General features: G+C 37.1%; 1 protein-coding gene across 1 annotated transcript; it reads right to left on the bottom strand.

Annotated features, from left to right (window-relative positions):
* Positions 1–5,618: 5,618 nt before the first annotated feature.
* LOC139120216 (acetylcholine receptor subunit alpha-type unc-38-like) lies at positions 5,619–14,207 on the bottom strand. The gene is made up of 6 exons (XM_070684416.1): positions 13,871–14,207; positions 13,505–13,644; positions 13,074–13,118; positions 12,030–12,136; positions 9,745–10,684; positions 5,619–8,991 (listed from the first exon to the last, which is right to left on the bottom strand). The coding sequence occupies exons 1-6, from the start codon at positions 13,914–13,916 to the stop codon at positions 8,878–8,880; spliced, it is 1,392 nt and encodes a 463-aa protein (XP_070540517.1). The 5' UTR covers positions 13,917–14,207; the 3' UTR covers positions 5,619–8,877.
* Positions 14,208–15,164: the final 957 nt, after the last annotated feature.

The following is a 15,164-nucleotide window of genomic DNA, read 5'->3' as shown; positions in this document are numbered from 1 at the left end:
AACAAATATTATCAATAAATAATAAAATCTTAACGTTTTACCGAGAAGGAGATAGTTTTCATTTAACTACAACCTCATGAACTGAACCGTTGAGTATATGGTCGTCACTATCGCACAACCTTGTTACATTCATGTCAGGTTCTTTCAATTACATTTACTTGGGTTAAGGTATTTGAAAGGCAAAACATGTCTTCCTGATTTCAGCGCAAATATGGTACGTATATTTCTTCCCCTGTGTCTATGACCTGATTAAAGGCATTGGTGTTGTGCCATCAAATGAATACACAGACAAACGATGCTGGTTTTACACTTCCATCGGGCATCTTCGATAATTCTCCGATGATGCTGACAAAGATTACCGCGTTGTCGGGTAAAATACGCCGACACTCGACCGCCATCTTAATTTCTTTCATTATCAGAGATGGCATTACGTGTACAAGGATTTGCTTGATACCCTCGTAGACAAGCCTGACAGCAGTAACAGACTTTGACATCTTAATTGACTGCATCAACGGTAAAATCGTCCTCGGCCTTGGAATCGCTTGATATATTAGTTAAGCATCGAGTTTAAGACCACGTTAATTAAGTTTGAACCGTGGAATAAATCAGGCTCTCTCGGCAAAGTGGAGGGGCGCCCGGATCATTCTTGACACGTATTGCGCCACAGGCCCGTTACAGAGGGACATTTCGATCTGTAAAAGTCATGATATATTTGTAGCTTTGAACAGCTGAGAGAAATAATGTTCAAGAGCAATAGTTGGTAATCGTTATTGTCAGCTCGTTGACTTACCACTCACACTATGACACTCCAATCTACTGTAGAAAAGATGTATGCATAATTCACAGCGTTCTTTATCATTTTACTGTCCGACCGATAACAGTCTTCGCTTTAATGGAGTTTGCCATTCCCCTGTCTTGTTCTGAATGCATAATTAATGAATGGTTTGTGTAATTGACCACTATTGTATCACATTCTAGGTTTCAGCGATTAGAAGCCCATTTTGACGTTCCACCGATTACACTGTTTTATTTTTTATTTTTATTTTTTGTTGTACCATGATCCATGTGTTTTAACACTCTGAGCGCCAAAGTCACTGTCTGGTCACCTTTATAAAATATACCCTAGTCAATTTTTTTCTTCAATTTTTTGCCAAAATTTTGATAAAAAACTGTAGTCAATGAATGCGATGTTCATTTGGTCAAAATTATCAAAAACATTTCATAAAAGTTAATAGAATTTGGCAAAATAGTGCATTTCAATTTGGTGTGGAAAATTACAGCACTCAAAGGATTAATGTAATCGCAATAAGTTTTTGATTGTTTGCAACCGGGTTTACGCTGGTCAGAGGTATTGTTTTGGTAGGTTCAATATACAAATGTATATTTACGAATTATATTTCAATAACCCATTTGTGAATTAACTGCAAAATATATTTATGTTTTCTTAAATGAAAAAAATTTTAAATAATAAAATTTACTGTCAAATATTCAAATATTCAAAAATATGTCATGTTTATCATGTAGTACTGTATATATAAGACTTTATAAATTTCGTGTCATTCTCGACACGTAGGATTTCTTAGTTTCTTAGTTGCCGCCTTTCATCTGTAGTTTCTGATATTTACTCTTCTCGCGCAGACGACATGACGACTCTGACGCAGCATTGCATGGTCATAGTGAGATCAGTTCTCCAGGACAAAGCCAGTCAAACGAAGGTTAATTGCAGTCCTTGCGCTGCAGTTAGTGTAACAAAGTCTCATTTAAGGTAAAGGGCGCCGAATTCGGACGCGCACACGCTTTAGAACATTACTGCGCAGATTTAACTCCGGCCTGCCGCAAATGGGTTATTTTGTAGCGCATGTATTTAACATCACCTGTCATTGTTGAAATTGCGCTTTTACCTAATTTTTTGACCCAGTCCCTTAGAAATACATGTGACCTTTAACCTTGTCATATTTTGACCCCCTAAGAAGCTGGTTTTTATTCAATATGAGAGCAAAATTAACATTTCTCTCCCATTTACATGGCGCATATCACCCATTCACCTGGAGATATTGTAAAAAGTAGCGTGGTGACACCCTTTCATTAAAAGTGTAAACTAAATGGTATTATGTCAGGATTTTATTCGCCAAGTTTGGTCAAAATGACACCATTCAAAGCGACAGGAAGAAAGTTAGAAAATTATGTAGTGATATAATTTCGATATCGTCATTTTGTAATCGATACTTATGTTAACATTTCTTTACAAACATCATGAAAACTATACATTCGATAGATATTGATCTTAATTCTTGGTTTTTATTAAAATTAACTCATTTGCTAAGCGTTTTATAATTACTTTCTTTAGTTTAAGTGAATTATATCATTGTTATTTATTTCTAACGACGCCATTTTAACGTCCGTTTCCATGGAAACGAGCGTGGTGACCCCCATTTTTTATTTCATTTTTGCACTTGCGCAACTTCCAAGAATATTTGCGCAAAGTTTCAAGAAAATGACACCACAACCTAATTTTGACGTAATTCGTAGTACTTCACCTTAACCCTGTCACACGGTGATTGCATGCTAATTTCACGCCGATGAAGTGTTTTGCTTCAATCCATTCTGCCCTAGATGCCGCCATGATTTATGGAACTGTAAGGCCATCACAGTAACGACTCTAGGGTAAAATCTTCCTGCATTTCCCGTGGTCTGGCGGGTCCTACCTTTCTACTTTGAAAAAAAACTTCACTTTTTAATGTCTATGCAGTAAACTCTCTGGATGTCATGGTTACGCAAAGCACGACAAGTTTGACTATTGAGAGTCCGATGATCGACACAGTTATCATAAGGGTTGTCGAGCAATACATTTATTTATATATGTATGTATGTATTTTATTTCTATTTATTTATTTATTTATTTATTTATTTATTTATTTATTTATTTATAATTTATTTATTTGTCTATCTATCTATTATAATTAATAAATATTATATTGAAAACGATTCTGAAACACAAGTTTGGACAGCGTCAGTACATGAATGTGCCTCTACTCCTCACTATCTCTCTATAGTTTAAAAAAAAAATATGATCACCACAAAACCTTCCGTTTCTACTGATTATTACCCTGACTAAACAACTCGTTGACGTCATTTACTTTGTGAGCAATCAAGCTTGTGTTATAGAAAGTGTGAAATACATAATACCGATCACAGCTAATAAATCAATGTATTGCTCGCTGATCCCTGTGTTGTAACACGTTTCGAGAATTCCCTATGTCGGAACGATGAACTGAATCTTTGATAACGAATACTGATATGAGGAAGACAATCTTCAAATTTATTATCAAGAGGTACAAGAGCAAAGAATACGCGTATTAAAACACGAGTAAAATGGTGTAGTGTATTAACGGCATTGAAATATATTGGTGTGATCTGGTTGATAGTCTTGAAAGGAAAGTCCCCCTCTTTATGGCATAACACTTTGTAAACGCACTCATTTTTCGATCGAATTTGAAGATCAAATAAGATTTGGACTTACAGAGCAGCCCTAACATACTGTAGTGTTTGCAGTCACCTCACTGAAACATATCGTCATATGAAAATATTGTAAAGTTGGGATGCGGTACGATTAATTAAAAAAAGAGTATCTCATCGAAGTTTTATGGTGGCGCTGTGTAAGTCATCGTGTCATCAGAAAGAAAGAGGGGACTACATCGCGAATGATGCAATAAAAGTGCAATGCGCGGGAAAGTCTGAGCTGCACTTGCGTGTGCAAAGATCGATCGCATAAACTCGCTGCAGTTGAATTACCCCAGTGTCAAAACATACAACACGCGAGATCCACGGTAAACAACATAAATTCTCGTTACTTTTGCTAGACGCTATGAATCTGTACGAAGTTGGTTACCCAAAATACACGCAACACCCGTCGGGAAGCCGGAAATTTGTAAATCACATTAATTGTAATGAACTGTAAACGGGCAGTTTTCGAAACGTTATTAGCGAAAACGTGTTATTTACGGCCGCGAACTACATAGAATCTCTATCTCCTTAGGAGCGATAGGCCTTTAACAATTTGTAGTATTGAAAAATGAAAGTTCAATATTTTTTCAAGCCTTTTAGTAATTCTATCTCTATATCAATGTTTAACACAAGTTGTACTCGAAAATTTCTCTCCCAATTTTTGCAAATTAAGCCATTTATGCATTTCCCAATGAGCAAATGACATCAATATAATTCAATTCAATTTCAACATATCTGAGAATTTCATATAAATCATAAAATGATAGATTATTCAAGGTCTTTGCATAGATAAACCTCGGAGACTTTGGCTTCAAGTGCAAATAATGACATTGAAGGGCCAGCAGCTGTAACGTTTGATGATTTGTTCACTATTTTTAACTACAGTTTCTTGTTCTATTCCAGGAAGCATGCGGAAATATACGGTATGCAGCCTGTAAACTCAGCCTGTACATGTGTAACCTGCACTGTTTTTGTTGACAGGTGAATTCTTGTCCGAACTAGAATTCAAATGTAAACAATAACAGTGCGCTTTTTACATGTATAGACACTGTGTTGACAAGCTGCTGTATAGTGGATGGTTCAAAATGTTTTGGGGAGTTGAGCAAGAACTTGCAATTGGCACACAAAACAAAAATAGTGACAAAATTGTGAAAAGTTACAGTTACTAGCCTCTTAATCGACATCACATTAATTAACTATTTCTTTCTTTATTCGAATCCTTAATCAGGGTTACTAAGAATTTGGAAATCTTCAAAATACCTGCTTAAAACTTAACTTTCGAAAAGTTTCAAGATGTCAGGCTTCCATCAGGTGTTCTTTTCATCAATTGTATTCAACACGTACTTGATCTCGTTTGTATAATTTGAATTGATCTAATCTTTAATTGAGTAGATAATTAGATTTACGGTCAAGACTGCGCAATTAGGGATGCCAATGAATGGGAAATTAGCTCAATAAATTACATGAGTCATTCATTTCGTGAACTTGGATAGACAGCAAAAAATCAGGCATCGCAAAAATTCGCTGGTAACTTGCTTTGTAATGAAAGTAAAAAGCATCTTGTAGCGTAAATATCTCATCAGCATACCAATTCAGTTTGTCATTAAGTGTTTACTTAAATTTAAAACGAAAATTTTAGGTAAGTCCCCTGGTAATTTTACTCGGCAGTTGCTCGGTCCCGTTTGCACTAAAAACGCATATGAATTATACAAAGTAATAATAAGCTGCATCAATACAGCCGGGCACATCTAGTTGATGTCGATTCCTATTAATAGCTACTGAGAGTCATTACAACACAGATCTTCAATCTTTATCACTGGAAATAGGATACAGCATAGCATATTTTTATATGAATGACGTGAATGACAGTGATTGGAATTTCAGTGCCTGCAAAACATACTGACTGTAAGTATAGATTTTCGAGTTTACTTTATGTGTAAATAATATAGAATTCATTAACTTTACTTAGTACCCGTTCCTAGTGTAATTTGTATGTACAGATTAAGCTATTCAGTAAAGAAATGCATTGTATACAGCGTTGGAGTATAAAAGCGGACTTGCCATATCGATTGTAAATGGTGTGTCGGTCATATTCTCATAGATGGAAGCTTGAAGATCGTTCATATTAGGAAGAGCGTTCCTAATCTGTAAACCAGACATTGCAAGAGCTATGTCGAGGTACTTGTACTTTCTTATTTTGTCAACTGCAGATAGTTTATCAGTCGGTCATTTGCAGACCACAAAGTCCCGAATGGACCTCAAAGAAAGACAATATCAACAGCGATGGAGACACTTCAAGATAGATCCGATTAAAATATGTAAGTACGAATGCTCATAATGTTGACTCTGTAGGCCCTATATGCTGTCTGTGTACTTTTAAATTATCGAAGATTTAAACTTTTGCTCAAACTTTCCTCAGTGAAACTTTCAACCATTCTCAAAACTCAGGGGTCACCGTGCAAACTTTGGTACCAGAGAGACAAATAACTTGCAATTTCTCGATATTTGAAATTCAAAATGGCCGCCAAACCTGTGTAATCTCTACGGGAAAAAAATATTTTTTAGATTTTCGAAAAACTAAGACGGTGAAAACTTTTCTTTCGCCAAGAGCTTCAAAATGAGCCCCCACAAGTGGTAGGTCAGAAGAAAATTGATAAAATTTGAAGGCCCGAATTTCTGTCCCCGAGGTGAGTTCTACCTTAAGGGGTATAAGCTTGAGACTGTTGTCAACACTGACCAGACGTGAACTGAATAGCTCCGGTTTTGAAGAGGAATATGAGCATTTGGATATTTCTCAAAGGGAATTATTTTTCTCTGTTCAAATTGACTCGTAGTTGCCAATTAGTGTGTAGTGATGCTTATTCTTGCACAATTACTTTTGCAATCAAAAGCAGTGTGAAAATTAACAGTAAAACCAACAGTGAAATGCACTCATATAAATTAAATGTTCTTCAAAGATTAAAACCCATATACAAAGTATTGTAACATATGTAAACTCATACATACTTCAATACATAAACTTAAATATGCCGATATATCTATTTATAGTCATACCCTTAGTAGCATAATTCACCAACACATTTACGTGCCGGTTCTACAGAAATCGGTAATACATTTGCATATTTCTCGGATGTGGCATGGTATCTTAAGAAACGTTTGCCTAATTATCATTTCGCAAACATTCCCGCTATAAACAAACGGCATCAAAATAGTGTGGCGCCCATTTGGGTCATACTCTAGGACAAATTGGCGTTAGGGTACAGTATCCTATAGCCTACTTTGAGCACGTTGTAGTGTAGGTTCTATAGCTATATAGGTACAAAATTGCAACACATCGCCATCCTGGCCGCCATATTGCGTTGTATTAATAAGATATGCAAAGTAAGAGTGCACCGGAGCATATAGGCGCCATGTATAATCCAATTGGTCTGCAATTCGTCTAAATAGACTGTAATTTCCAAAATCACTTTCATCTTCAGTTACTTCATTATCATGCAAGCAATAGACACCAAAGTATAGTAGGTTCTAGTCAGTCCAAAAATGCAAGTGTGTCGGGGGCATGTTATATATTTATTCAGAAAAGGAGTCAATGAGGTATTGAACCAACAGACACACACACACGATACGGACAGACCTTTATGGGTGCGACACTACTGTTAGTGAACATGGGAGCTAAAATCGTGTTACGGAGTTATGTGATTTTAACCCTTTGAGTGCTGTAATTTTTCCCACCAAAATTTAAGTGCAACATTTTACCAATTTCTATGAATTTTAATTTGGTGATAAGTTTGGATGAAATGCATTTCATTGGCTACAGTTTTTAGTCAAAACTGTGGCAAAAATCTAAAAAAAGATTGACCGGGGTATATTTACAAAGGTGACAAAAATTGACTTTAGCGCTCAAAGGGTTAATAATCTTGGTAGTGGGGCCGGTTATCGTTAGTCACATAGACGCTACAAATATCGAGAGTTATTCCGTTGTCATGTGACAATACACCCGCGTCCTGTTTTTTTTTTCCAAAAGTGTGACAAGTAAGTAATAACATTAACACACAAGGAAACTTTAAATCTTCAGAAATACATGTGAAATAAAGCGTGATATACTTCACCAGTTATTATTTCTGAACCTTTCACATACAATCTTGTAATCACATCAAGCTAGGTTACAAGGTCCGATTACTTCAAGGCCTTTTTAAAATTTATGAGCCGAGTAAACACTACTTCCCTACGAGCGTAAGCAATTATCTTTGATGGACGAGATTGAAGTAACTGAATTAATATCGCTAAATTACATTATTGAAATCCAAGGAAAAAGCAGGTCAAAACTGCTTCAAATACAGCGTTTGGTGGCATGTTACATCGCTATACGTGTTGGCCGTTTGCCTGTTAATTAAATCGGGACATTGGTGCAACAGTCAAATTACTTTGTAAAAAGTCATACAATATCTTGAATATACGGCATATATGTATGCTTGCACAATACCAAAAACAAACATTGTGTGACATGGTATCGTCAACTTTGATAGTGTACTTGTTTCGCTACAATACATTTTGCTTATCGAGAGAGATACGTGACAAACATTTACATACATTGTATCGTCCACAATTTCGATGTTCATGTACATATCGCCTAAATGTTAAAAACATTAACTTTATACATATATTTCACTAAATTACATAAACGTTCGCACCGAAACACATGGATACAAGAAGAGAGACCAGATACTAGTATATATATCGACAAACAGACATTTGACGGAGGCAAACACGTACACGGGCGTATGCGCTTTTAAGTTTCGCCCCGTTAAACCATTTTGCCGTACAACGTAAGCTGTGTTTCGCTATTCGTAACTGAAGAGCATAAGTTACAGTACTAAGACAGTCAGTTTATAATTTTTTTACGTATTCGAGAAAATTTCGACATAACTTCTATCATCAGAGGCAAAGTAGTATCTTCAGGACCAATACCACGGTAACTTTTGATCTAACCGTGACCTTCTCTGCAGCCTGTAGTTTATCCCTATCATTCATATGGCTTGGCCCAACTTGATTGTTTACAGCGATTATATTTGGCCTACGTTCAGGAAAACAGGGTGAACAGGTCTGCATTCGTTCTTTACCACTCACGAGCATCGGTATTCCCTGGTCCCCCGAACCAGGGAATGGCAAAGACAGCGGTGAAATAAATGATACAGGACCTTGAGCCACCGGACGCAGCCTCCTCTTTAATAATGTTTGCATGGTATTATTTCCCGTTTCCTTGTAAAGTTGATATTGCTATGCATTTATACGTACTGATAGACCTAAAGTCTTAATTGCTTTCGATTGACTTCGTTACAATTCGATACACTCCGTAATTCGGGCCGAGGTTCTCTATTGATCGTGGTCCAAAAACACAACCATCGTTGCAATCACATACGAAAGGAGCGTTATTATGAAACAGAGGCGATCTACAACCACAGCAACGTATTTCCACTTTCCAAATATCTGAAAGAAGTGAAAAACAAACAAATAGCATTATTCGTTTAACTTTATATTGGCACATCCACCGTATTGCAAAGTCTATAGCATACCTCTTCATCCACATGCACACTCTCCGCATCGCTGTGTCTCAGTTTGATTCACAAGATTGAACATGTAGCGGTCTCGAGAGAGCACAGTCGGCATGCTATCGCTTTCGCTTGAATTCGAAAACTAATCGACCAGGACGTGTGAAGAGAGAGGGTTATACAACAAACATCACCGGCTGAAAGAGCAAACGCGGATTCGCAGTACTACCAGTACGATCCAACGAGACCCATTTGCTATATTTGGCAGCCGACTCAAACTTTACCTTAACCGATCGAGGTTCAGCAAGGTCAAAAATGTTATCAAAATGCATTGTTTCGACTTAGCGCTTTCTAAAACAGGGTAATCTTCCATTCAACTTGTATAAAAGATATTTTTCTGTGTTTCTTTTCAGGGTATCCTTTATGCATTATGAACTTGTAGTTGAAGTTGTGATGTCAGATTTGTTTGGTTTTTGCTATTTTGTTTGTTTGTTTTTTGTGTTAGTTTTTTTTTGTTAGTTTGTTTGTTTGTATCGGTGATCAGTTTCACTCTGTTATTTAGCTACAATTTACCAGACAAAAAGGATGTTATCTTCATAAGTTGCTACAAATTCATTGTCAACAATACTTTAAGCTGATTGCACATGTGTTGATGCATATCGAAATAATAATGGCAACGGGAGAAATTTACCTTGTTTTCATATTTTTCGTCTTGCATCTCCTTCTTCAGAAAGTTAACATCTCGCACTAACTGTCTTAAGAGTGACAGCTGCTCTACACACCCCGTCTCTGCATTGGACCTTTCGTTGCCGGCGATTTCAGAAATTATCCAATGGTCTTGGTGAGCCGGTGCCGCGGATTTCCCGTCCTTTGCCTCTTTGTCGAACCCAATAGCACCATCTACCGGATTCAGAGTTGTGTCCTCGTTTTCGTATGGTGGAAGAAACAGGAATTTGGGTAAAATTTCCAGGAAGACTTTTTGGGTTGTCCTTCCCATGGAGCGGTTGTTGACAGGCTGGTGGTGCAGTCGAAGCACAAAAACGTTAGTTACGATGGAGGCGGCGACGAAGAAAGTGTTGTAAAGCAGGTATCGGACCATCAAGGGAACGCTGTCTGAGGAAGGCATGATACTGCCGACTAGGAGGTAGAATACGGACAGAGCGATCAAAATGGACACGCTGAAAGAAACTTTCTCTCCTGAATCGCATGGAAGCCAGAACACGAACAAAGTCAGCACTGCCAACAACATGCACGGAAGCACCATGTTCGTTATGTAGTACAGCGGTCGCCGGGCAAGCACGAGCGTGTACGAGGCACGCGACCAGCTCGAGCCGTACATACCGAAATATGAATTGACCATGATCTCGGCGGTCGTGTTGATGATATCCCACTCGGTGTTCAGGGTGAGGCTTTCCAGCCTGATGTCGTCACTGTTCAAACGTAAGACCAGCTCTTCGGTGGTGTACGTCCACGACTCGAAGATCAGCTGACAGCGTTGCACGTCGAAGGGGAAGTGACGAATGTCGATGGTACACGGCGTCTCGAACACCGCAGCCGGTGCCAGATTGATGAAACCATTGTTGTACAAGACAACCCGTTTGGTCGAAGGAAGGGCATAATCTTTGTTTGCGCTATAAATAAAATAAAATAATATATATATATATATATATATATATATATATATATATATATATATATATATATATATATATATATATATATATATATATATATATATATATATACATATACACAACTGAGTTGATCGGATAGTTTAAAATACATTTCCACCACAAATTTGTTTCAAATTGCTCTCTACTCCAGCTGATCTTGAACTAAACAAATATTATATATATATATATATATATATATATATATATATATATATATATATATATATATATATATATATATATATATGTATCAGAAATATACAGTATATATATATTGTATGTATTATACATACAACACATATACAGACATATATATATACAGTGTATATACAGTACATATTGTATACATACAACGAACTCACATACAGACATATACTATATTATATTATTTTATATTATATTATATTATATTATATTATATTATATCATATCATATCATATCATATCATATTCATTATATTACATTACATTATATTATATTATATTATATTATATTATATTATATTATATTATATTATATTATATTATATTATATTATATTATATTATATTATATTATATTATGCTATATTATATTATATTATGCTATATGATATGATATGATATTATATTATATTATAGAAAGTGTCGATTGCTGAAAAACTCCCTAAGTGTAGCTTTTACATTACAACCCTTTTCAGAATTAGAGCGCGAAGCCACTGCAGTGAACTGCAATAAAACTGCTCACACTAATTAGTTTCAGCTGCAGCCAGCTGGCAAAGTCGACAACATTGTATGTCCCATGCAGACAGTTTGTCTGGGGAAGTTGAAATAAAAAAGATTTGTACATGGACCAGTGCATGGTAATGTTACATTGTATCTTAATCTTGGACACAGGGTGCCAATCGTAAACTCTCATTTACAACTCGAGCCTCAGACAGAGCTAGTTTTGCCTTTGTACAAGCAGACTTTTTGGTCTTTATCAAGTAGCCTTGTTCAACACCAAAGTGGCCACGACTACAGCTGAAACTAATTAGTGTAAGCAGTTTTATTGCAGTTCACTGCAGTGGCTTCGCGCTCTAATTCTGAAAAGGGTTGTATCTTTCATTTTCTCTTATACTGTCACACACAGCCAAAATCTGCCATTTATTGTCAATTTTATCAATATTTAATGTGTGTAAAACTGTACATATTCAGATTAGGCGCTTAAACTTTCTCTATCAAAGCTTTGCTGTTTACTGAGTGAGCTTTCACGACCATTGTGTTTAAAACACAAACGTTAATCGCATTGTAAGAATCGAGAGGAAGACGTCGCGATTACATACCTGTTAACAAGTACTATGTCGGGTTGCCATATCCAGTCAGTTGGCACGATCGTCCGTTGCAGGCCCACGTCGGTTTCGTTCCATTGCAATCGCATGTCTGTCCAACCCTGATCAAGGAAACGGGAGACGGTTAAGACGGCGATGGAATCAGAAACGAGATTAATTTATAAAAGTGCCATGGTTTGAGGAGCGAATAATTGATTTGGATCGGCATGTTGCTGAATTGAGCCGCGGTATGAACAATCCGACGACACACAAAAGGTTTACTTTGGAGTGTATAAAGTTAGTTTACATTGCACAGCGAAACATAAAGTTATGCTTTGGGGTCCAGTGGAGACAACATAGAGACATGTCGCGTGCGATTGTATTGACCTATTTGGACATCTACGGTGACATTCGCTTCGTTCAGCAATTAATGAAACCACACTTGCCCAGTAATACACTGTGAAGAGATTTAACGAATTTCCCATGATCAACTTAAGTCACCGCCAATTAAGAAGCTCAATTCTCTAAACTACAGTTTTCGCTAATTGACACGAGGAATACCTCCCAAGTGAGACATCCCCTTGAGATTATACATCATGAAATTGACACTACCAAGGACGCGAATACGAATATCTGTCAAACGAAGATGGACATGCAGAGAGGTCTTTTTATTGCTTTGGTGTCAAGTTCCAATTTTGCATTCTTGAAAGGATATTCAAATCCCCTGCAGTAGAGTTTATGATCACTTGATTCACATACTTAAATACATACACAGGTACACCTGTAGGCAACACATGCGCACATACATGGATGCACACACAACACACCCCAAAGATCTGGCCACTTCAAAAGAATTCTACTGCAGTTTATAAAACAAAACAGCTATAATGAAAAAAATACATCGATTCAAAAGTTATTTTGTACTCACAGTCATACGCAGACACTGACACACACAGAGACATACAGATGCACACATAGACATATATAAGACATATATAACATGTGCCACACGTCATCCATCCTACAAACTTAAGATACATATATAGAGAAGAAACCTACCAGCTCTATCCATCCACTTGTGATGATAACTTGCCGTATCTCATCCTGTAAGGAAATTCCTGTGTTAAAAGGGGATCATAATGGGCTACAGCCCGACCGTATAATACATTAGAAGGAGGATGAAATTACAATAATCATATATGGTTTAACGGCGAGATGAATAAAATGACGAAATAATGCATTTTCAAAGGAAAAATAAAATGATGGTCATACATAACTACTGGAGATTATCTGAAGCAAGGCATTAGAGAAAATGTCACGCCATCTGTATATATTGACGTTTACGTATTCTTCTGTAACACTGCATTTTGGCCATATTCATAAACTGATCGGAGATAAATGGTGTATATGTATGATCGTGTCTACCTGAAGGGCATTGCTCTCCAAGTTACCAGTTACACTCGAACAGACTCTAGGGTCTGATTACTCACCACATCGAGCAGTAAGTTTATCCAGAGTTGAAACTGCATGTGTAACATGTCGTGCTCTTCTGCCGGTCGAGCGTTTCTGCTGTAGTTAGCAAAGAGGTCGCGCTGAAGCTTTTCTTCAATGACATGGCTTTCAATTTTGTCTGAAAGAAACAGCGATCCAGATCATGATATTCACTTTATATGGCATTCATTTTATCTAAAGTGGGAAGGAATACTTCTTTCGCCGCTTACAAACAGATCTCGCTTTGGCACCCAATTTAGTTGTACTGTCTACAATTTCAGAGAAATTTCTGAGAACAAGTTTGCGGAAACGTTTTCTTCGAAGTCCTCTTCCGTCGCTAGAAGTCAAATGATAAACTCTCTTACCGGTTACCGTATACAGGAGCAAAATCCCCGGGAGCCAGGAAAGCATCTCGTTATCCTGGGGTTGTAGTTCGGTGTATGGCACCTCCTCGTTCGCCGCTTCCTTTTAAGCGCTGCAACAAAGTTTTGCATTGCAATGTAGCAAAGCCGGCCAGACTAGCGTCGGGGACTGCGATTCTAGCATCATAAATTATTAATTGATGCGGATGTGAAACTACAGAAGACGTTCACTAATGTAATTAACTGCAGAATTGACTAAACTGTCCCAGTCGAACGAGATTTGCATCTTTTGCGCGCAGAACAAAAGTAAGTATGTAAGTGCACAGTACCCTGGGAAATGTAATCGCCCAAGTACGTTGAAACATTCGTTGATGGTTGCAGCCTCCAAGTTCCTTATACCAACTGTGCATCTCAGTCTACGCTTTAATTTTAATCATATATAGGATTATTGTTCCGGAATTGTGCATTTATAATGAGTGTTTTCTGTTGATTGTCCTCGATCTGGTGACCATGGTGACATATCTAAAATTTATGTCACGTTATTGCTGCCTGAAACTCATGAACAAGGAGCGAACCTACATTGGCTACATATATTTTTCCTATGAAACAAATGTAATTGCTGTTTGCTAAACCACCACGTTTAAAATGAATTTGTCGTTGAACGTAGAGAAATTAACGGAGCCCCGTATATAAATGTATAAACAGTTAAGCGTTGTGTATAGTAGTAGATACAATGTCAAGAGCTGGAAAATGAATCATTTTAGTCAGGGTTCGTTGACAAGCCTTGTGCCAGGTGAAAAAAGGACAGATGCTTTGACGACACTTTGATGTAATACCCTTTCTCTAGATTAGATACAAGTATAAGATTAGAATGTTGACATTAAAAAGAATATTCATACTTCATTGCGCTAATGTTATTTATTAATTCCATTATTGAAGGAAATTAAGCTTCAAGGAACGTCTGCAGCGTTTAAATCATTTCTCTTTCATATGTCAGTATAATCCACCGGTTCTCGAATTATTTACATGGATGTCTGTCGTAAAGGAAAGTTGTGACGTTTTGTTGTAATAAATATGCCCTGATATAGTACAGCAAAATCTTATAGGCTCTATTGTCAGCCAAGGTCTGTGAAATCGACATCGCAATCGCTGAACAGGGATGTTCAAATCCAGACGCAACGCACCGAAAGGATATAAATTCACTGGTTAGAAGAATTCAGTGCGTATCTGCGATCCCGCAAACACCGAGAGTTTCCGCTGTTCGTATCGCGAGTATTGCCTAATTTTTTCTTACCTT

Source organism: Ptychodera flava, chromosome 20, assembly GCF_041260155.1.
Source record: "Ptychodera flava strain L36383 chromosome 20, AS_Pfla_20210202, whole genome shotgun sequence".
NCBI lineage: Eukaryota > Metazoa > Hemichordata > Enteropneusta > Ptychoderidae > Ptychodera > Ptychodera flava.
This window is presented reverse-complemented; position numbering and strand designations above follow the sequence as displayed.